Below are 24,218 nucleotides of genomic sequence, written 5' to 3' on the forward strand. Positions count from 1 at the left end.
TTTACATAGAAATATATAGGGAAAATCTTTAAAAATCGTCTTCTCAAGAATCAATGAGCCAGAAGAGCTGTGATTTACATGAAAGCTTTCTGACATAGGGCAAATTTAAGTTTGTAAAAACCATGGCCTCCAGGGGTAGGTTGGGGCCGCATTAGGGACTAAGGTTTTACATTCAAATATATAGTATGGAACGTCTTCAGATATGGACCAAGGTGACTCAGGTGAGCGATGTGGCCCATGGGCCTCTTGTTTTTAAAATATCATATCACCAATTATAATAGATGAACAAGGTGGGCAATACAGCCAGCGACATTTTGAAAGAAATTGCACTTCGCTGAATAACTCTATTGAAAGAACAATAATAATGCACCTACCAACTGAAAAGAACGGTCATTCTAAATATACTGATGATTTTTGGATTAAATGCATCGCTATTTGGTGCGCAATAATTTCTTTACACCGTACAATTTCATCGTTTTAACCCCACCACCTATAACGAACGGAAGGTGAGATGCTGAGATATTCTGTCCCAGCCCACTATATTTAGAACGAAAAAACCCCAAAGGAGATGCATTCTTTAAATAGTTTACTGTGACAATATATTTTCATCTATTTAATTCGTATTGAAAGAATTCAATTTCTATTTTAAAATGTGACTTTATAGTAAAACTAAACTTTAAGTAAATGATGCATACGGCTACAGTGTATAAGGCTTTATCATTACATTCAATAAATATCAAGAAATTCATGTTTTTATTCCCTTTTTTAAATTGAGCAACTTTGTCTATAAATAATGAAAATTACGTAAATCAACAGAGAAGTGCAAATATAGAATGTGAGTATGATTAATTCTACACAAGGAGTGCTGTATAAGTCTAATGGAATATTAATAGAGTATAATGGAAGGTTATTGCACCATTATGAATCTAAAAGGCAATAAAATCATTTAATCTAACTACATGTATTTAGTAATGGAAACCTAAAATGGTAATTTATTCACTGCACATAGCGATTGTTACACACGAGGTACGCGTGCTATATCTGTCAATCAGCTGACACTCGTTACTTAAGATTGAGTGATTGCGGTTTTACGCCATTTGTCAATATTTCATCCCTTTTATGTCGGTTACATAATTGATATATGTTTGATTTTAAGTGTTTGAGCCCCCCAGTGAGCCTACTTTTTTTCGAAAATCAGGGAAACGATCTTTTGCTTGCCAAGGGGGTTGTGATCTTTGATACGGGACACCTATTAACGTCCCATCCGAAGGATAAAAATTTGAATATACTTACACAGGTAAAAATGCAGACCATTTCGTGTATATTAACAGTTGTATTATCAAAGTATTCAAATTGTTCTTTAAAAATCGCATTCTTGTAAATATTGTATAATATAATGATTGTCAATATTTGTAAAACGTTTTTGCATTGATTGCACATTAACAAAAAGTCTATCCTTTACAGGCGTAAAATCACTGCATTCTAATATGATATATAGTTAACGGACAGTCATAAGGTATGCATTCAGGCTGAGAAGTTCTCTGTTTAGTAGGTGAGAATGGGTCAATTTTGAATGTCCGATGCGTATTCTTATAATAATCACTTCGTCCTGGCGTTTCATTGCGATGTTATACGGTTGGTTACTTTGTGATGAATAGAATAAAGTTTTCTTGTGTCACAGAAATACCAATAGATTTGTCATAGAGAATTAAAATATAGTTTTATGAAATATTTTAAATCAGTGTAGGGAATTTTTAAAGTGTGCAATGTCATCTTGAAGTGTATTTTCTGCTGACCACTGGGAAATGTGTATCTTAAAAACTCTGAAATTCTATGGCGTGTAGTTTGATTTTCAAACTTTTTATGACAAATGTTCTTGAAAGCACACAACAAAACATTTGTTGATTTTTTTTATCAATATTTGATTTGATTTACAAAGTTCTGAAAGTTTGAACTGCATGACTGGTTGTTTGCGCACTAAAATAATCAGAATTTACGGTCGAACTCGTGAAAATAGCGTGCATCGCCACATTCAATGTTAGAGTGGCTGTATTCATTTTCCACCTTATTGATCAAATCAAGAAATGCGTTTACGCAGTTTGCTTTCATTTGCATTTTAAACACAAATCAGTTAACGCTACTACACATATGTACCATCGCCGATCGATTGATTTCGCGATTGTGGGCACGTGTGTACATGGGTATGTATCCTAGAATTTGAAAGTTCCATGCAGCTGTTATAGAATACGCAGAAACCGCAACGTCAAGACATCAGTCCGCGGGGTCCCGTGTTTTTGACCTGTACTGTATTATGATCGATGATATTCTGTCTGTGTGTAGGAATTTTTGAATGTGTGAAATATCGCTGTTGACATTAGATTGTATTTCTAGTGATATTTTGGTTGTTTTTCGATATACATATTTAACTGACCGACGGTAGAAAAGTCAATTTTACAGAAATTATGCATTTAAACGTGTAATACCTACGAACGTTTTACGGCCTATTTGGTGCTAGCGCTGAAAATTACATCTGTTTGTAAAGAAGTGATAAGGTCCACACCACCCTGAGCCGAGTGACTTCATAGGGGAGTTGATATATATATATGTAAAATCAACTTTCAAAAATTCATAATTTCATAGAAAAATGATTAATCAAACTAAGCATTTTCATGTATAAACTGTCTACAGATCTCCCTGAGATGTTGTGTACACAAGCAAAGGGTGTGTGAATGAAAATGGACGGGTTGGAGGTTGTGAAAAGTACCTAGAAGATAAAGTACTAGACCCCCCCCCCCCCTTCACAAACTCCCGGATCCACCTATGTAATAATCACCAAGCCCATAGTATATTATCAGACGGCGTTTTTAAAATGGCAATGTTTTAAGTATGAGTTATATTTTTATGCCTCATACAACGGACTCTAACGTTGTCTGATAATTTTACACATAAAACTGTATTCGGCATAAATCGATTACAAATTTCACGTCTTTCCTTAAACAATCGATTATATAATATCACTACTATCAAATGCCAAAAATTCAAATAAATCATTTGTTTAAAGGTAACTGAAAATCAGTTAGCGATTACTTACATACCGTCTTTTTGTTCAAACCCTGATTTAGAGCCCACACATGATTTCGGTGGAATAAAATTCTCTTCCTTTTTGAAAACAATAGGTTCCATGAAATTTCTAGCGAAATTTTATTGTTCATAGGAAATACAAACAGACGATTAACGATGGGGTGTATGTCCAGCAAATCTGTTGAAGTCATTTCATCATTTGATGTCGTTATTACTCCAGATTTGCAGCCACCACCGACGGAAGAGGAACCGGAGACTTCGTCCGATCATATATTCATAGGGACGGATGATGCAACAGAAACGGTATGTATTCATTGTATATAAACGTAAATCATAGTTCACTGCAAGAGAGAGAAAAGAATATGTACCGCTATAACTATATGCAAGATATTTGTAGTCGTCTATATCATTTAATGGCGTCAGTATGAGGAGGTTTACAACATATTTCAAGGTGAAAATACCAAATGAATTGGACGAGTACAGTACATTGAAACCACATAACCCGATCAATGTGTGTGAAAATAGAGAAAAATATGCCAAGTTCTTTGAGAACTGGTCACCAATTCTACAAAGCGATGAGGACAGCGACGCCATTTCTACTGCGGGAAACAATTCAGAAGAGGCACAACATAAACTGACGATGGAAGACATTGACAAACGAGCGCGAGAGGTAAAGGGAAGTGTGTGATCTATTTATAAATATAGCTATTGATATGTGACATAGTATTAGTTACGTGATTTAATCTGGTACCACCATCAAAAGAATATTTAATGCTTTACCTTTTCATGATATCTGAAATGAATATAAGATTTAATACCATCTGCTAGTGCACTATATTTAAAATTGAGATGACATGAAATTTATCGTCTTCGGAAGTCATGTGTCCGATTCGCATACTCTCACCTCCCACCCTCCTTGTTTTCTTGTCGAAAACCAAACCTAACCAAGCAGGTTAATTTCTGTTATATGTGTACATGTACATGTATGTTTACAAAATGGAGTTGACAGTTGAAAACAATAAAATTGCTTTTTATATATGTGTGCATACTTGCTAGACGCCTTTGTCACCTTTGTGTTTAAGTATAAATCACGTATCAAAACAATTCATTCAGATTTCAGCGTTTCTACTTTCGTTTTGATACAGTACTCATTTTTGCTGAGTTTGTTCAGTTTATTCCAGCACATACCGCCCTTTATCGTCATTTGGGTGATGTACATAATTGGTTATCTTTAGAAGTTGATCGTAAACCCCAAAACATTATCCGAAAATCGCCTGTCTATGTTTTTAAGACAAAATGTCATGGCAAAGGCGATAACATGGGCGAGACAATGGGGGCCACCATTACTCAAACCAAACTGTCTGTATGGCGCGATTTGATTGGATGCCTTGGAAAGCTAAAGCGCGATATTTTGAAGTGTCAAAAATGCGACTAAATCCTCCAAGGGGGAGATTAGAGTATGCGATTCGGACACTTGGCTATGCGAAAATGGAAATGTATCAGATCTGAATATTTATTTACGCAGGCCCCTGCAGAGCGAGCAGATAGTTTTGATAATCTTAAAGATTATCTGCTGGATGGTTTGTCTGGCCATGAAGAGGAGGAGAAGTTGAGTGTCCGGGCCATCATAGTGTGGCTCGGGGAACAAGATCTTAACGATTGGACTGATGTGCCTCCATCTAGAGACTCGCCAAAGGGATTCTTGGCTCTACTCGCGCAGAAAATTTCTCTCTTCGTAACATTTTTTACAGTTCTCTGCAGGTATCGTAAAAATATGTTGACGGTTACTGATAGGTGCAAACTCAGATACATGTACATATACATGCGCGGATCCAGCATTTTTTCCCAAGGGAAGTGAGTTCCACCCCCGTTCATTTTTTTTCACGGGCTCCAATCTATAACATTTGGTGTATTACAACTGGAAGTGTATATAACTAAAGGGGGGGGGGGGGTTTGTAGTGTAATACTGATATCCTGATATTTCATATAATTTAATCTTCATGTAGCATTCATATGTCAAGCCGTTTTACTTTTAACTCGAGAAAAAAACCTCTTTAACTTTGAAAGATAGTTCTCTAATCTAAAGAGATATCTCTCACTTTAAGAGCAAGGTGAAGATAACGAACAGTGATCAATTTCATAACTCCTACAAGCAATACAAAATAGATAGTTGGGCAAACACGGACCCCTGGACACACCAGAGGTGGGGTCAGGTGCCTAGGAGGAGTAAGCATCCCCTGTTGACCGGTCACACCCGCCGTGAGCCCCATATCCTGATCAGGTAAACGGAGTTATCCGCAGTCAAATCAGTGTGCCAAGAACGGCTTAACAATCGGTATGAAACACGTCAGACAGCATTTGACCCAATGCGAGGTTGTATTGACGAACTAGATCGTTATAACGACCATAGAATTTGCGAAATGCTGACTTCAATCGAGACTGTTGAAATCCCTGTACCATCAACTTGTTTGTCAGTAGCTTACCTCGATTTAAAAACTGACTATACCCAGAACAAGCTCTTGCATATCGAATCAGTTGAGATATAGAAACACCATATGCAGGTGATAATGGAATATTGCTACATAAATGTGGGAAGTTGACGATGGAGAAGCTGAAATCATCCCGTTTGTCATATAGTGTTTGTCTTCTTTGTCTTGTTTGTCTCTTAAGGTTATGAGCTATCTTTAAACTTTAAGATATATCTCTTAACTTTAAAAGATATCTCTCAACTCTGAGCGATATCTCTTAAATTAGAAATATCACTCCCTTACGTTGAGAGATATCTCTTTGACTTCAAGAGACATCTCGTTCACTTGGAAAGAAATATCTCTAAGATAAAAAATCTCTCTTTAAGTTAAAGAGATAGCTCTTTCACTTTTTTAAAGAGATATATTTTGAATGAAAGATATTTCTTAAAATAGGAAAGGTATCTCTTTCCGAGCTCAAGAGATATATATCTCTAACTCAAAGAGATATCTCTCTTGATTTTAAAATAATATTTTTAAACGCACACGGAATGCTCCCCAAGCGGAAGCGTGCCAAAACTGTGTTACTTGACAGAAGATGGAAGTGACGAGATGCAGGCATTTTTCGCTTTCGATATGCACACATGTATGAATGAAAAATACACACATCTGATGCATACATACATATACTATTTTTATTTACTTTGTCAAACAAATGTACTAGATCTACTGTTCAACAGGGTAGAGACAACATCTTCTTTCATGTTCAGCCATTTTAATCATGTGCATTTATTACGTCATACAAAAGGTGAAGGTCAAAGACGAGAGTAACCATTGTAGTCAATTATTAAGGTCATTTCTTAAACTTTAAGAGGATGTATCAGAGAAGAACATGCAAAATCACTATGATCTAGTGTGTAACTTGTTATGAAAAATGTACTTTGTAGTTTCTTCACGTGTTTCTATTTTTAGAAACAACTGATTATTTATATATAGCAATAATTAGCTTTCATGCATAGTAGTAATCATGGAAGTTTGAGGCCTTATAAAATAATTGTAATTCTTTTTAAAAATATTTTGTTTTGCTATATCATCAAAACATACATGTACATTAAAATTAAAGAATATTAATATTTCACTCTGATTGTATCTATTTATGATTAAGGACAAAGCCCTACGTAAGCTAAACTTTGAAATTACAGATAAGATATTACAGTTTGGTGCAGCAGTACAACGTAAGTGGAGATCAAAATTTCATGATATAAATTATAAGGATCACTTTAGGTTTTAACAAATATATAAAATTCACTGATGGCATTTCATATCTAATATATCAAGTAAGTAGTTGAAATAATGACCTTATTGAGTTTAACCAATATACATGTATTGTTTACCTCATATTTTTATCTAAACATAATTCATATGATTTTATTTTATAGGTAAAAAACAAATTTTAATGTAAATAAATATTATAAAGTCAAAGAAAAATGAAAAACATAAAAATGAACAGTAGATATCATAAATGAAAATATATTACAAGATTATGAGAATATTTGGAAGAGTTGTCTCCCGTAATGCCGTTCTCCATTCAAGTACGGGAAGAAATGGTGAGCAGACGCGACGTGCATCATGCATTGCATTACTGTAGTTGGATTAGTATGTGTGATTTCAGCGGTTTTTCGAACACTGCATTTAGTGAATGCCATATATTTCAAATATATGAATGCTGGAGGGATGTGTCTTGTCACTTGAGACTGTTACAATGCTCTGAACAACTTTCTGGACAGTATGGTAAATATTTGTACGTGCCTGGAGGGTAGTCAGATGTTTCGGCCCAAAGACACTTCGACCCAGACGTTTCGCCCTAAAATTTGGACACTTCGGCCCAAGACGTTTCGGCACTAATTTTTTTGTCTGAGACACTTCGGCCCATATTTTTTTCATTTTGCCAACCTCACCCATATCATTGCATTTCCACAACATTATAGTACATTGACACTTCTGCCCTGAAACACTTCGACCCAAATGTAAAATAAAGATTTTCATTTATTCATCAATCAATTCCTTTGGTTTTTAGGTATTTTGTTTTCATTTCATCATTATATTGATCACCCGTTTGTTTTATTTGCTTAAATCACTCATGATCACGTTTCAACATTATTATCATAGTACATTGACACTTCGACCCAATGACGTTTCGGCCCTGAAACACATCGACTCGTATGTAAAAAAAAAAATATTGATTGATTGTATATTGTTTAACGTCCCTCTTGAGAATATCTCATTCATATGGAGACGTCACCACTACCGGTGAAGGGCTGCAAAATTTAGGCCTATGCTCGACGCTTACGGCCTTTGAACAAGGAGGGATCTTTATCATGCCACACCTGCTGTGACACGGGAGCTCGGTTTTTGCGGTCTCATCCGAAGGACCGCCCCACTTAGTCGCCTCTTACGACAAGCAAGGGGGTACTGAGGATCTATTCTAACCCGTATCCCCACGGGATGTCTATTTTTAGAAACAGGTCTACCAGCTGGTACCAGTAGAATGATCTAGATAAATTTATTTCAGAATTTCAATTCATTGATACTAGATATTACTGACAAAGTTTGAATCCAAACAGAGAATTTTGCTACCGGACCAATTTGCATATACATGTTTTTCACTGAGACATCCTCTTAAGAGACATCTCATAAATTTAAAGATATGTAAAACTTATACGGTACCAATTTTGATGCACCAGATGCTCATTTTGACAAATAATGTCTCTTCAGTGATGCTCAACCGAAATGTTTGAAATCTGAAATAACTATGAAGCTTCAGAGCTAAATATAGCCAAAAATCTATTACATTTTCTGAAAAAGACATCTCTTTAATTTTAACGGTTATATCTTTTGTATCGGTAAAGAGATATCTCTTTAACTTTAAAAGATATCTCTCAAAGTAAAATAAATATCTCTCAAAGTTAAAGAGATATCTCTTTACGTTTAAAGGCCCACTATGGCTCAAAATCATGTTTTATTTTTATTTGTTTTACAATGGAAAAAGATAGAGCTATGGAAAACTAAACTCTACTGAATATTTTAGACACTCAATGCGACCCCTACACAGTGTAAAGGCCGTTTAAAGATCATCCGGAAATAAAATTGTTTTACGAATCGCTTCGCTTTTTACCATATCTGTTTGTATCACGTGATAGAGAGTGGCAGGTACTTGTGCTAAGAAACATTGTCAGATAAAGAAGAAACGCTAATTACTGCAGTCAGGAAAAATGGAATCCGAGGTAAGGTTATTGAAATTCTTTGAACAGGTTAATAATATCAATGTTTACTTCATGAAAATTGATAATATACCAAATGTTTTCTCCGATTTAGGATGTTTCGAACTAGTGGGGTCCACGACTGGTTCGACATTTTCGCGGGAAATGTTTCTGAAAAATTTGCGTATATTTACCAACAACACTTATATATTTAAATAATGTATTTTTACTAATTCTCACAGGTCTCAGAAAGCGAATCGGATACCGGTAGTAGTTCACCGCCGCAACCAGTTGCGCCAAGGGGACGTGGTAGGCCACGGAAAGTTCGTGGAAGTAGAGGACGGCCCAGAATACAAAGAGAGCCAGACGTTGCACTCAGGGCTCATCCCCGAGCACCAACCAAGCGGGGACGAAGGAGGGTCCAACCACCGGTAGAGATGGCAGCAACAGCCTTAGCAGAGATAAGGTGAGCTATTGAGGTACAAGAATAATTTTTAATGCAAATGTTGTATAAGTTGAAATTGTCTACAATCGTTTTGAAGCGTGTTTGAAATTTTGTTTCATTACACCTCTGTAGAGTAAAGTAGATGCACTATCACCTGATGAGATGAGGGACATCCTTAAAAGAGTTGTGAGGGAAAACCCAGAGTACTTGTTCAGTATTTTGGAGCCTGAACAAAGATTTCAACCTTCTGGAGGTGGAACAGAACAACCATCATGGTGCATCTGCTCTCATTGTAGAGACATGCCAACTCCTAGGGAGAAAGTCTGCTGCCAAAGAAATCCTGATAACTGTATTTCTAGATTGCCGGTACGTTTGAGGCACTCTGGTTGACATTAATTTTACTATTGTGTACCATATATTTTAGTAATTATATTTTTGTAACAATTCCGTTGCATGTGTATATTTTAGGATTTCGGGGTGCTCATTTTAGACGAGGCAGTTCTTGCATTGGCAAGACTCTACCGCCAAGATATTTTGGCAATGCCAGAAGATTCAGATAGAAACAGAGCCAATCGCCACACGGGATATCGCCAATTTGTACTTTGGCATCATGGGAAATTGGGAGCTGGAGATAGACGTGTAATTCCTAGCTGTTGTGTGTGGCGTATCAGAGACAAATTTCCTGACCCTCATGGACATTACATTGGTTTCAAAGATAACAGATTCCAATAAAATATAAATTATTTATTACTTGTACCAAAACCTGATTAAACTTTCTGGATATTGAGTATCAACACAAAATGATATGCATCAAGTTGTTTGTAAACTTCATCAAATAGAGGGGAAACATATCTTGACCAATACATTGTAAAATGCCAATATCTCGAATTACAGTACAATTGTAATAAATGTATGTCATTGTTATCCAGAACCTGTGTAATCCAAAGCAACCAAAATTTAGTCTTGTGTATATCTTTGTTTTTGAGCAACATATGGAGAAAATATATTTACATTCTCCATTTGAACCGACTGTCACGTTATACCGTAATTTGAAATCTTGCACGACAACTTGGAACATGTCAAGTTGAAGACATGAATTTTTAACCGGACTCAGAAATCTTCTGCAATGCTTGCTGAACACATTTTGATGGACAATCTTTCAGACTTTTTCAAGATGTCAATTAAAGTCTCTAAAACTTGAGGTCAATATTAAGTAAAGTTGGCAAAAATGATTTGCATCTACCATGTTATACATAATGTAGCCAACATTTAACAAACCAGAATTGCTCCTAAAATTTCAAGAGCATCAGGATGTCTGAATTCATTAAAGGATTGAATGCCTTCAGCCAAGGCATTTTCATATACATTGCTGACCTACAATGTTTTTTGTTGACTAAAATATAGTTGTATACCAACATTAGTTTCTCATTTCATATAACGAAAAGTTTGTGTGTGTGTCCCAAAGTCATGATTTAATACAAAATCCTATAAAATGTAATGACACAATCTTGCTAATACCTGTGCACAATTCTACATGCCCGTTGGAACTGCAAGTACATAATTCACTCTGAATGGATAAAAAGTCTGGAAAACTGTTTGATCCACTTTTATCCCTAAAGTAGGTTATGGTGCACCAATCCAACTGAACTTATCCCCCCCAAGAGGAAGCATGTGACTAAATTTCAGAGCAATAAATATCCGTAATGAAAACAAGGGTTTATACTATGACCGAGACCTAGAGAAACAATAGGCATCCTATGTAAGGTGTACGTGTAACAAGTTTGACTCCTACACCCAATAGATCTGTCTGCATCCTGCCTACAAAGTTTTCTTGCTATTTAATGGTACGACCTTAGCCTTTGACCTTCACTTGGCATGAAGAGTATGTGTACCAAGTTTAATGGTCTTAGCCCCAATAGCTCGGTCCGTATTCTGCCTGTTTTCCTATTAACTGAGACTACGACCTTGACAAACAATAGGCAACTTCCTCTCTTCATAGTGATCAATTGTGCCAAGCTGCAATATACTGATACTTATGGTTCATTTTGCTGAAAAGTGCATGATTGAAGTCCAACCATCACATATTCTTAGTACCACAGCCGTAGTTATATGTGTATCATATGAAAATAGTATTGAATTTGAGATCATAAGGATATTTGAATTCATCCAGTAATGGACTGACCGTCTGACAAACATGGTAATTCCAGAAATTACACACTAAGAGAATACATGAAAATCATAGACTAGCTAATAAACATGACAATATCTGGGGGAAAAACATACACTAAAATGATATGTACACGATAATGCTAAAAATTGTAGACTGTTTGATAACCAAGATAACACCTGAATTCTAATGGACTGATTGAGACTATGATATGACGTATGGCATGATGTCTTTGTAAAAACAAAGACATTTGATAAATGTTGTCAAATTTCTAACTTGATGGGGCCAAGAGAAAAAGATTTCCGAGGATGCAAGACATTGAGGTTATACATAAAGAAGTAATTTGTCCTTCTAACTCCCTTGGATATATCCATAGTATTTAAGATATCGATGTTAGAAATATCAAAGTTCAACTACACAAACAATTTTCCTAAAACTTTTGTTAGCATTATTTCAAATCAGTTTTCCTATAAGCACATTGTGATGGATATCATATCAGAAATTTCAATTTTAAGCACCAGTAGTCCAGTACATCAGTCTTCTGGGTTGTTTAACAAAATCAAGTATGCATAGGTGACCGTGTTTACACACTATACTAAATTATACAAATATTAACAAAGCTACATTTGCAAATGTTCACGATTAGTCTGTTGCTTGAAACCGTGACACTTTCTCCTCGAGCAACTCGGTCGTTGGCTTTGGACCAATTGGGGCAATGGTCCTGCACAAGCGGCGTGGGTCATCCATGTCAAACACTACAGGCTGACTCATGCCTTCCTGGTCATTTAGACGAGCAGCCACCACTCTTTCCATTATGATGTCCACGTGTCTGTAGCTCTTTTCAACTTTTACTGGTGTTACACTCCAGCGGCCACTTTTTTGTTGAATGTTCTGTGTTGCCTATTATAGAAAAAAATCAGAGGTATGATATTACATATGAATTATAAAATTTACTACACCCGCTACCAAATAATTTTGTGAAGCCTATTACACAACTTAAGACTAGGAAAGAGCTTGAACCACCCCATCATTTGAATTGGAAATAATCAAATGGAACTTTTATACACGTATATAAAGTAAATTAAAATACTTACTGCACTGTCCCATCCAAGTTTCTTTTCACCATCCTGTCCACATTGTTGTTGTAATCTAATGCAGCCAACTGGCTTCTAGCCCTGTAAACAGGTGGGGGAAAAGCAAACCTTTTGCCACAATACATTAAAATGAGATTGTTGAACGTCTCCAATTCTGCTGTACTTCTGAAAAATGAAGTAGTATCGAATTAAAAATTACAGCATCTGCAATAAAATATATTGAGAATTTAGTATTTTAATCAGATTTGTGGTTTGCAGAATACAAGTAGGAAAGTTTTGTAAAACACTAGGAAGTGCAATTTTTTCCCTCCTCTTTGGTTTAAAATTAGAAAGGGATTGATTCTGATATATTATGCAACAAATGCATTGTTTGAATAATTTTGGTTTTGTTTGTTGTTTCAAATCATATTGAGACAGCTTCAGACATACATGAAGTGCCACATATTAATCTAAACATCTACACGACTCTCAGGACCATGAAGAATGTCCATTATCGAAAACTTTGTCATGACACGGGACCTGGGGTTATGAAAATCTGATCCAAAAAACCAATGAATTTCTTGCTTTTCAATGCCAAGTGCTTGGCAAAGAAACAATAACTATCATAACTACCCTTGATTTGTCTTAGGTTTAATCACCCATGGTATGTGAGGGACTCCAACCCATGACCTTGCAGTTATAAAACCAATGTTCCAACCACTGAGTTACTGTATTTAGGTAACTTACAATGCTGAACAATAATCTGAAATGACTATTACAACATTTACCTGAAATTTACATAATAGGGTATCTTATTCAGAAGTCTTTTGTTGAAGACAATCTCAATGAGAGCCTTGTGTGCAGGGCTTCCTTTCTCCAGCCACTCCTTCTGCTCTCCCTCCAGTGGACCATGCTGGCATTTGTTTTCCCCATAGAAGTTACTGCTATAGGACATGCTCCATTCATGTTCCCCGACAATGTGGTGAAGAATACCACACCATATCTCCTGAAACACAAGGAAAATTGTTTTGTCAATTATTGTTCTAGATATATGTTTCAAAACTTTCTATATCTAAAACAAGAGGTCCACAGGACTTATCGGTCACCTGAATAATAGTGAAAAAGTATCACCACTACCACAGACTATGAAATATAGACAAAATTTCATGTTCTGAATATCTAAGCTAAACTCAAATGCTCAGCAACAGTATAAAACAAGATGTGTTCACTGCCCTCTAAAGTGCACACACTGATGAAAGGCTTTAAATAATAGGCGTATTAACATAAAAACATCAATAGATACGACTAATTTGGACCCATCCCAAAATCATAACCCTGGGTTGTGAAATTCCACATTTTTTGTACATCCTTTTCTTCTATTCCTAAGTATGCTTTTAGATTTTATACAGTATCAGCAAACATACATATAAATACTATATAGTAAGTTTGGCCCCACCCTGGGATCATAACTCCTACCCCGGTGATCATGAAATTTACAATTTTGGTAGAGGCTTTCCTGCTCTACATCACTATGCATTTAGTTTTTATTGTGTGGTTCTTGAGAAAAAATCACCACCTGCGATGAGTTGCAAAATTTAGGCCTATGTCAGCACCTACAGCCTTTGAGGGGGCCTCAGTTTTTGCAGTCTCATCCGGGGGACCACCCCAATTAGTTGCAATGTAAAAGAAACATACCATAAAGCTATCAACATCAGTTGCCAAAGAACAAGCATGCCAAAAGTGGTTGATAATGCCACGACTCCACTCTAGGAGAGGTCGGCATTCCTTACGCTGTCCAGCAGCAACTACTTTCTTGCCCAGGTTTTTGGCAGCGTGTCATATGTCATGCGAGTGCTTTATTTCTGGGAATCTGTTCTCTGAAGAAAAAAAACAAACCTTAAGGTAGTACTCTACATCGTCATAATGGCTGACTTCCTTTAAAAACATGGATGAAAAAATAGTTATCAGCAATATTTAACTTTTCCTTTTCCATTTAAATACCTAGCCGAGTAGCTCAGTAGGTTAGAATACCACCTGCTGAACTGTAGGTCGCAGGTTCGAGTCCAACAGGGGTTTTAAAAAATTTTCAGATTACCTTCTACTAAAATTGTATTTTTTTGACAAAATAAAGTAAATTTGAAAATTTTCAACTACAGAATATTATTGTATATATCCTCCATTTTTCATCTACATCAAATTTCTCTGGTGTAGCATACCTCCTTAACGCAGTATCTGCAATACTGACAGGACATAGTGATTTAGTAACAAAAGTGAAATCTTTGTAAAGTGGCACTTACTCATAACTGCTCCAATTTGTAAATGTGCATCGGTAACAACCTCAGCTACAACAACACCATTATCTCTTAGGTCTTCCATAGCTTTTAAAAAGCACCCCTTTTCCATATTACTGCTCTTCTTCCCCGTCTCTCTTTTATCCATGGTGATGATGGAAATTATTTTCTTGGAGCTGTTATCCATTATGGAATATGTGCAGTACTGTGCACTATGCCCTGGACTATCATTCCTTCCATCACCTACACAATAAGTATGCTATATATAAATTCTATTTCATATTATATACTTGTATAAGGTATGGTTTTTTTAAATAAAGAAACAACTATCATACATACCAAGAGCAATAACTTCTTGTCCTTGCAAACTCTCTACTGTGCCCAGTTGTTCTTCTCTCCAGAATGTATTGATGGTTGGTATCAAGTATGTTCTCTGGATAGCTGAGAACTTTGAAATACTAGGGAAGTAAAGCTTCAAGAAATCTGCAAAAAGTTTAACTTTTGCATAATTGTTTCCAGAGGTCAGAATTGCAGAAACAATCTGCAAGTCCCCTCCATGCAGTCTTCTATTCAGCAATGGCTGAGAACACCACTTGTGTGCCAAGTGTTTCTGGGTACATTCCTGTAAAATAATTTTAAAAGAAGGTTAATATTCATCAGAAATAGCAAATGAAGAAAGAAACAAGAGGCCCATTGTCCACATCGCTCACCTGTGTCACCTTGGCTCAATTATTTAAAGATGTTCCCTATATATTCCCATGTAAAACTTTGATGCCTTTTGTGGCCCTAACCTACTCCCGGGGGGGCATGATTTTTACAAATTTGAATCTGCACTATGTCAGGAAGCTTTCATGTAAATGTAAGCTTTTCTGACCCAGTGGTTCTTGAGAATAAGATTTTTAAATGATCCCACCCTATTTTTGCATTTTTGGAATTTTCTTCCCTTTGAATGGGGCATGACCCTTCATTTGAATAAACTTGAAAGCCCTTCACCCAAGGATGCCTTTTGGCCAAGTTTGATTATAAATGACCCAGTGGTTCTGAAGAAGTTGACAAGAGGTCCACAGTCCTTATCTGTCACCTGAATGCAAGGTGAAAAATATTAGTGAAAAAGTATCACCACTTCCATGGGCTATGAAATCTAAAATCAAAAGGCCCACAGGCCTTATCGGTCACCTGAGTACTAGTGAAAAAGACAAAGAAAACTCCAAAGGGTTATGAAATCTAGAAGAAGAAAAAATTCCTGTTCTGAATATCTAAGCTAAATTCTGATATTCATCAACAGTATAAAACAAGATGTGTAAAATTACCATTTTTTTGTACATCCTTTTCTGCTATTCCTAAGTATGCATAGGTCAGAACCCCCACCCCGGGAATCATGAAATTTACACTTTTGGTAAAGGACTACCTGTTTTTTCTAAATATCCACTTAGATTCAATTTAGTATCAATAACACTAAAGAAGATGTTATTTAATTGTTTAACACATAAACACTATATACCAAGTTTGGCCCCACCCTGGGGTCACAACCCCTACCCCGGGGATCACGAAAGTTACAATTTGGGTAGAAACTTTCCCGCTCTACATCACCATGCATTTAGTTTTTCTTACACATGTGCAGTTGTAGAGAAGAATTTTTTTTGAAAACTGGTCAATTTTGTACAGTTTTTGCCCTGCCCTTAGGGCCCCAGTGGTGCTGGAGTTCTGAAATTTACACTTTATGTCCCCCTTGTCCCAAAGATGCTTCAAACCAAATTTGAAAAGAATTGGAACGGTAGTTATCAAGAAGAAGTTAACAATGGTAAACGCACGACGACAACCAATTGCAATAGTTCACCTGAGTTTACTTAGGTGACCTAAAAATGTAAAAAGTTTACAGACAGACGGACAACCAGAAAAGCTCACTTCAGCTTGAAGCTCAGGTGATCTAAAAACAAAACAAAATAGAATCTTAATATTTTTTAGTGTCAAAGACCATGGAATGCTTACCCAGAAAATATACAGAGCTGAGCCTATATTCCCTGTGCGCAGTGAGATAGGAGAATTGCAACCCTTCACTTTGCATTTGTAGTCGATGTGTGTATTGGCCAACTTTAACAAGCATCTCTTATACACAAGGCATGTCTCGTCCTTGTTAATATGGACATCTCTTCAACATTCTTGATCTTTGTGACACCAGACCCTGTCTCCTCAATTGTCTTCTGAAGACCCCCTTCTTCATCTCCTTCTACTTCCTCCACTCCAAACTCCTGCACCTCTAAACTTACTTCCTTCAAACCATACATGTTGTTTGGTCTAAAAAAAATAAAAAATAAATTGAAATCAAAATATATTCTAAAAGTTGAAGCTTATCATAATGAACATTATTTCACCGATACAGAATTTTACTGTTCAAATTAAGCTGAGAAATAAACAAGTTAAACATGTCATGTAAAACAAAGAAAGTACATGTATTAATTTCCAATTTGCAAATAAAAATTCTTTGGTCAAACAAGAGGGCCATGGACCTAAATGGTCACCTGACTAACATAAAGCAACTCTGAAATGGAAAGTTAAATCACACATGCTTTAAATGCATTTGTATTACAGACTAATACCCATTTGGTCCCCGCCCTAAACCATAAAATTCACTCTACAAGCCATAAAGCCACACCAAAGCATCAAAAACCCAGACTCGGAGGCCATAAATTTCAAATTTCTGGAAAATGCAACCTTGCTTGTCATAATTCATGATTATACCCTCAGTTTAACTGCTGCTCGATGTCCTTGAGTGAAGATGATTTGTAGAGGATGCTTCATTTTTAAAGGTTTTGACCCAGCCCTTGACTTAAAGGGTATAGAAAATATTGAGTCAAACTTTCAAAAATGATCATATAGAATCAATTGAATTTCATTTCTACATATTGCAAAACTGTAGAGTTAATTAAACTCTGATGATAAATTTCTGAATCAGTTTAACATAATTATCAATTACCGGTACCTTAAAGTCACATTAAAGCTTGGCTCATACTCTTCGTCAGAATTTATGTCACTGCTGTTACATCTATTGTTACACTGAAAAGTTTTATAGCTCATGTGTTATTCATATCATAATGCGTATCCTTGCTAAGTATCATACTATCTGAAACATGCCATTTTTGATAAGCCAGTAAGTATAATGATTGTGATAGCTAGGATATACTTGGCAAAATATCACTTACTCAAATGGATTGATGAATGAAACTTCTTTATCATCAAAGAGTTTTCTTTTCTTGTGACTCGGGCTAGAATTTTAATCAAAAGACAAGTCAAGTACAAGTACTGATGATATAATTTTCACTTTTATATAAATGTACTGTGTGACAGACCTAGGGTCAATTACTTTGAATGTAATGCATTAAATTACAATTACATTGGAATTTTCACCATTACAATTACCATTATTTTCATTCATATAAGTAATTAATTAAATTACAATTACTTTGCTAAAGTAATGAATTACATTACACATTACAATGAAAAAAAAATACAAAGAAAATCTATGAACACAATTTATTTGAAGTAAACATTTAAATCAAAGTGATTGTCAATCACACTATGACTATGTATCAAGATCTGTTCTAAACAAATACTTTGCTGTTTATTCAAATACATGTAGTAATGTCACATTTTATTTCCAAAGAGGTCTAAATTAGGGGGTTAGTAATGATGTTGACATGTAATTCAAATGTAATTGAAAAGTAATGATATTACTAGCATTTTTATGAAAGTAATGCATTACATTATAATTACTTGTATTTCAAAAATGGGTGCATTACACATTACACCCCATTACTAAAAAAAAAATGTAATGATTACAATGCATTACCATTACACATTACCATAGGTCTGCTGTGTGAATGACAACCATTGGAGAGGAAACATAAAGGTGAAGCTAGTAGGGAACTGATTGTATCAAATATAGACTACAATATAAGTCAACAAATGTTTGCATACCCAGGAGATTCCTGCTGACTGGTTACTGGTGGAGGAGAAGATTTTGCCACTTCTTGTTGCTTCTCTGTATCAGTACTCTGGCTACATAAAAATAAAGCTCTTATAAGTTAACAATCAAATGCAAGTGTTCAAAATTAACAGATTACCAATATACACATAAAACTATGGAAAATAAAATTTTAAAACCTTGGTTTATGGTGAGATCAATATTTTTGGGCGAATTTGTCTAAGGACTAATGTAGTATTCACAGGCACCTCAAATGTGGATACCCCCTCCATCTAATGAAACAATAAATATAGAATCACAAATTTACCTCAAATATGTGATTTCCCCACTTATCACCTCCCTAGGTCATTCTGTAAAGCCAGTTTTAAGATAAGTTTTTGGTTTTATATTCGTTTATTCATTGGCTAAGGGGAGGGGAGGGGGGTATATGTACAAGTCTATCCACACAACAGGTACCTATAGTATCTCACAAATGATTGTCTCAAACGCTTGCAGAAAGTACAAATTGACTATGCAGAACAAGCTATGAAGGTGATCAGTGGAGTCACATAATTTAGATTTTTTTTCCGGGGGGAGGTATCCACACTTCAGTTGCCTATAATAATGTATACACCTACCTTAGAGCTGATGAAATTTCTGATACATCTGGGGGGAGGAGATGTAGCTTTTTCTTTAATATAGGCGTTGATATTTTTTCTGCAATGTAAGTGACTGGTCAGCTGAGTCTGCATCCTCTGTTTCACTGTCCGTTACAAGTCTATTTGAATTGAATACTGTCCAATACAGTAAAATGAATATTAGACTTTACAAATCATAACAGAATCAAACTAATATAATATCAACGGTGAAGACTTGTATAGGCAGTGCCTGCTGTCTAATCCTATTATGAATTATCATAATAAAATACTGTTTAAATCATATATCTTTGTTTTCTCAAAAATTCCCCTTAGGGGCCCCCGAAAAGCTTGCAAACTCATAATTTGAGCACCTAAGGAGATATATGGAGTCTTTTTAACACAATACTCGCAGAGGGTTTATAAATAATATTTTAAAGAATGTTTACCACCGATCGATCCAGGTTTATCCTCAAATAATAACTTCAAAACCAACCTGTCAAGTAGAATCTTCGCCAGTCCTGCGTGCGTTTCTCCAAGTTCTTCCTTCTTTGCTTGCCATCTTTCGTATTGATCTCCGAGATAAATCTTAGTTTTATACAAATATGATTTATTCCTTTCACTTTTCGCTCTCTTTTTGGCCGAGTCGGTAAGAATTCGCGGTCTTCCCACAGGACGCTTACCCGCTCTAGACGCCATGCTGTATTGTTTACAAGTCCTCTGCTCATGCGTGTTTTTCTGGAGGCGGAACAAACTGTAATTTGGTGCTGGACCAGACGTAAATTCTATTTTTGATTTATTACCGGAATTATTTACTTATAAACTTTGTAAATTTTCGAAAGTTCATATTTTCAATAATGGAAAAAAAATTGCGAGAGCCCTGTTAAAATTTTATTTATCCCTTTATGAGTCACAGTGGGCTTTAAGATATATCTTAAAATTAAAGAGATGAAAGGTGAAGATAACGAACAGTGATCAATCTCATAACTCCTATAAGCAATACAAAATAGATAGTTGGGCAAACACGAACCCCTGGACACACCAGGGATGGGATCAGGTGCCTAAGAGGAGTAAGCACCCCCTGTCGACCGATCACACCCGCCGTAAGCCCTATATCCTGATCAGGTAAACGGAATTATCCGTAGTCAAAAAATTGGTGTGCAAAGAACGGCCTAACGATCGGTATAAAACACGTCAGACAGCATTTGACCCACTGGTAGGTTGTATTGAAGAACTAGATCGTTATAACGACCATAGAATTTGCGAAATGCTGACTTAACATGAGAATGTTGAAACCCCTGTACCATCAACTTGTTTGTCAGTAGCTTGCCTCGATATCTCTCAAATACCGGAAATCATAAGACTAGTTTAAAATTGAGATAAATCCACGTTAGTTCATAATCTCAGATCAGCGAGATAAAAAGGACGGTCGTTAGGATTATGGAATATTTTTTTTCAACGTGAAACATATTAGACGCATGTGTAGCTCGAATATTCTCTGGTCTAGTCGTGATATCTCGATACGCGAGCTATAATTGAATCTTTCTCTTTAAAGAAGGCAACGTTTCATTGATAAATTGAAAAACAATGAGACAAAATACCTTATTGATATTGCATTTCTTCTTTATTTCTTTCAGAGAGTTCGGTTTGAAGTGTGTCAAGGTACGTGGAGTTTCAAAGGCGGGGGATTATCAGCCGGGGGAAGAGGTAGAAAGCTCGAAATATGGAGACACTTGGGCCGCTGTTTTTGTAAACAGGAGGTGGCAAATTGTGCACCCATACTGGGTCTGCAAAAGTCTTGTAGGGCGTAATGCTGGTGGATGGATAAAATTAGAGGAAAACGGGAAAACAATTGGTAGAAAAGAAAAAGAGTCAGTCGGCGTTTTAAAAAAAGCTTTCAAAGAATACTATATTTTTCCAGATCCGAAGGAATTCAAATACTGGTGTCACCCTGCCGACGAAAAGTGGCAGTTAACTAAGAATCCCGTAAAGAGGAATGAATTTTCCCGCATGCCTTACATTTTTCCTACATTTTTTGGAATGGGTTTAAAATTGATATCGGCAAACACATGCTTACTAACCAGTGACACTGGAGAGTGTTTAATTGAAATAAAAGCCCCTTTGAAGAACGCAAACACACTCGACTTGTGGTATGAACTATACCTAAAGGAGGGGACAGGGAATAGTGACGAAGAAAATATGATGTTACAGGCTGAAAACATTCCAAAACTGGTCGCCATGATACGATGTGGCGACGTCTGGCGATTTATGATGAACTTGCCAATCAAAGGAACTTTCAAACTTTGTTGTTACGGTGGTCCTCATAAATCTCCACTCTCCAGAATTGCTGAATTTCGCATTGACAATCATGCCCCGCAGAAAAACTGTAAAATTCTCCCGTTTAACCCTGGACGTGTCGGATTTGGCCCGGGACCTGCCGCTATTGCAGCAAAATTTTTCACACCGTCACATTCAGATGGACAAATACCGATACAGATGAATACTAAATTGGAAATTTCTTTTACAGTGGTCAAATCCGTAATCGAAAAGAGATCGATTGTAGCATTACTGCACAAAAATGACATGGAACCTGAAGAACTGGATCGGCATGCTGAAGTTGAAATAAAACAAGAAACACGCATGATACTTATTCGAACTGATGTTCCCAGTGAGGGCGAATATGCTCTCACAATTCATTCTTGCATGAAGGAGGAAAGAGCATATCCTAGTCGTTGGTATGCTCACAATGGTGTAAATGTCTGTAACTACCTGCTCACCACAATGGTAAAACAACATGAGGTGAGTATAATGAAATATCTCTTTTTGTATTTCTCGTTCAAATGGTGCACTTTAATATCACATAAATGTACTAGTATATACGTATCCATATCGTACAAATACTGCACATTACTGTGCATTAAATCTAGAAGAATTCTGGGTTGTTGAATATAAAACGATTAAGATTTGATTTCGTCCATGCACAGTGATATTAGTCATTGCAAGGTAGCTTGTAAAATCATAAGAAAGATGTGGTATACCTGATTTATATATTTTCTGTTTCAAGAGAGCTAATCAGAGGATTGCTAGGAAGAAGTTGCAAGACGCATTATCGTCAATTGATGTTGGGCGAAATTTCTGGAGCAGCTTTGATGTACTTTCGCAAGCGATAGAAAAATGTATGAAGGAGAAAATAAATGAAAATGATAACGACATTGTGTCAGCCAAGACTAAAGTAGATCTTCTAAAACTGAAAAACGGTAAATATATGATAACAGAAATATATACATGTACTCAGTTTAAAGCACCATCCAAATGGATTTAAGATTATTGTTTCTCACTTCAAATTGTTATTTTTGTCAATAGATGCTCGTGATGCAAAACTTCGAAATCATTACCATGTGACTCTAAGAACACTCCGAAGACTGAAATCTTCTGAGTATGCACCAATCTGTGCCATGGAAATCTCTGAGCTAGAGAAGATTCTTAAAAAGTTAGAAGACGAAAGAGATAATCTTCGTGATTGAAATCAAGGCATGTATCTTGAACAAAGAATAAAATGACAAAACGACAAAACTCATCCAAACCAGCTCAGTCACTCTTCACGGAGACAACAAATGATCAATATGGAGAAACTATTGTTTTATTGTGATATAAGTATGTTACAAAGTAAATCAGAATATAGGCATCTTTTCCAAAGCTCATTATAATGTCATCCGTTTTTCAACATACATTTTAGCAAATCAACAAAAGGTTCCAACAAATCAACTGCATTTGAGAAAACTGTAATTTACTTGCAATTCAACGCATTACATGTGAAGGCGACATAATTTAATTCAATAATTTAAAATTGTATCGATTTTTAATGTGCTATATTAACTTATCAGAGCATTATCCTGATTTGTCTGAAGTCAATAAAGAGATGTCGACTTGTCATTAGAAACTGTCAAAAATCATTGTTACTTCTACGAAATATTCATGTTGATTTGTCGGATTATATTGACAAGTTAAAAGGAGATAATAACAGATTTTGAAGACTGATAGGTGAAGATAACGATCAATTTCATAACATAACTCCTTTTAGCAATACAAAATAGAGTTGGGTTAAGATGAACCCCTAGGGGCTCACGGCGGGTGTGACCGGTCAACAGGGGATGATTACTCCTCCTAGGCACCTGATCCCACCTCTGGTGTGTCCAGGGGTCCGTGTTTGCCCAACTGTCTATTTTGTATTGCTTGTAGGGGTTATGAGATTGATCACTGTTCGTTATCTTCACCTTGCATATACCAGAAATGGGGGTAGGTGTCTAGCAGGAGTAAGCATCCGCTGTCGGATGGTAACACCCGACTTGATCAGGTAAACGGAGTAATCGATAGTCAAAATAAGTGTGTCAAGAGCGGTCTAACAATCGGTATGAAACACGTCAGACAACATTTGATCCTATAATAAGTTGTATTGGCAAACCAGATTGTTATAACGACTATAGAATGGGCTAAATGCTGACTTTTTGAAACCCCTGTAACATCAAGGTTTTGTCAGTAGCCTGTCTTAATTTAATAACTGATCATAACCAGAACAAGCTCTTGCGTATCAAATCAGTTGAGATATATAAACACCATATGGAGGTGATAATGGAATACTGTTCCATAAATATGGAAAGTTGACGATGGACTAGTTGAAATCATCCCGTTTGTCATAAAGTTAAGTTGATAGTTTCCCATTAATATCAATTAAATATCTACAAGTAAGTACGAAACAGATGTGGAGGACTCTGTGGTGTCTTTCATTTCGAGTTCACGGGGATATATCGAATCGCCAAATGAATGAAAATGATGATTCGTA

At 36.1% G+C, this 24,218-nt stretch overlaps 1 protein-coding gene and 2 pseudogenes across 1 annotated transcript; 1 reads left to right on the forward strand and 2 right to left on the reverse strand.

The window, feature by feature from the left end:
• Positions 1-3,218: 3,218 nt before the first annotated feature.
• LOC125652164 (hillarin-like) lies at positions 3,219-23,319 on the forward strand. The gene is made up of 6 exons (XM_048881161.2): positions 3,219-3,384; positions 3,533-3,751; positions 4,607-4,842; positions 21,016-22,177; positions 22,443-22,635; positions 22,742-23,319. The coding sequence occupies exons 1-6, from the start codon at positions 3,238-3,240 to the stop codon at positions 22,900-22,902; spliced, it is 2,118 nt and encodes a 705-aa protein (XP_048737118.1). The 5' UTR covers positions 3,219-3,237; the 3' UTR covers positions 22,903-23,319.
• LOC125652165 (uncharacterized) lies at positions 11,909-15,007 on the reverse strand (annotated as a pseudogene).
• Positions 17,979-20,136, reverse strand: LOC130054483 (uncharacterized; annotated as a pseudogene).
• Positions 23,320-24,218: the final 899 nt, after the last annotated feature.

The sequence above is a fragment of the Ostrea edulis genome, chromosome 5, assembly GCF_947568905.1.
Source record: "Ostrea edulis chromosome 5, xbOstEdul1.1, whole genome shotgun sequence".
Lineage (NCBI taxonomy): Eukaryota > Metazoa > Mollusca > Bivalvia > Ostreida > Ostreidae > Ostrea > Ostrea edulis.

Bases quoted from the DNA above. Each gene is read 5' to 3' on its own strand.
- LOC125652164 (XM_048881161.2), top strand. From the start codon at position 3,238: ATGGGGTGTATGTCCAGCAAATCTGTTGAAGTCATTTCATCATTTGAT. The intron at 3,752-4,606 runs GTAAAGGGAAGT...TTATTTACGCAG, and splicing joins TTGACAAACGAGCGCGAGAG to GCCCCTGCAGAGCGAGCAGA. The intron at 22,636-22,741 runs GTAAATATATGA...TTTTGTCAATAG, and splicing joins TCTTCTAAAACTGAAAAACG to ATGCTCGTGATGCAAAACTT.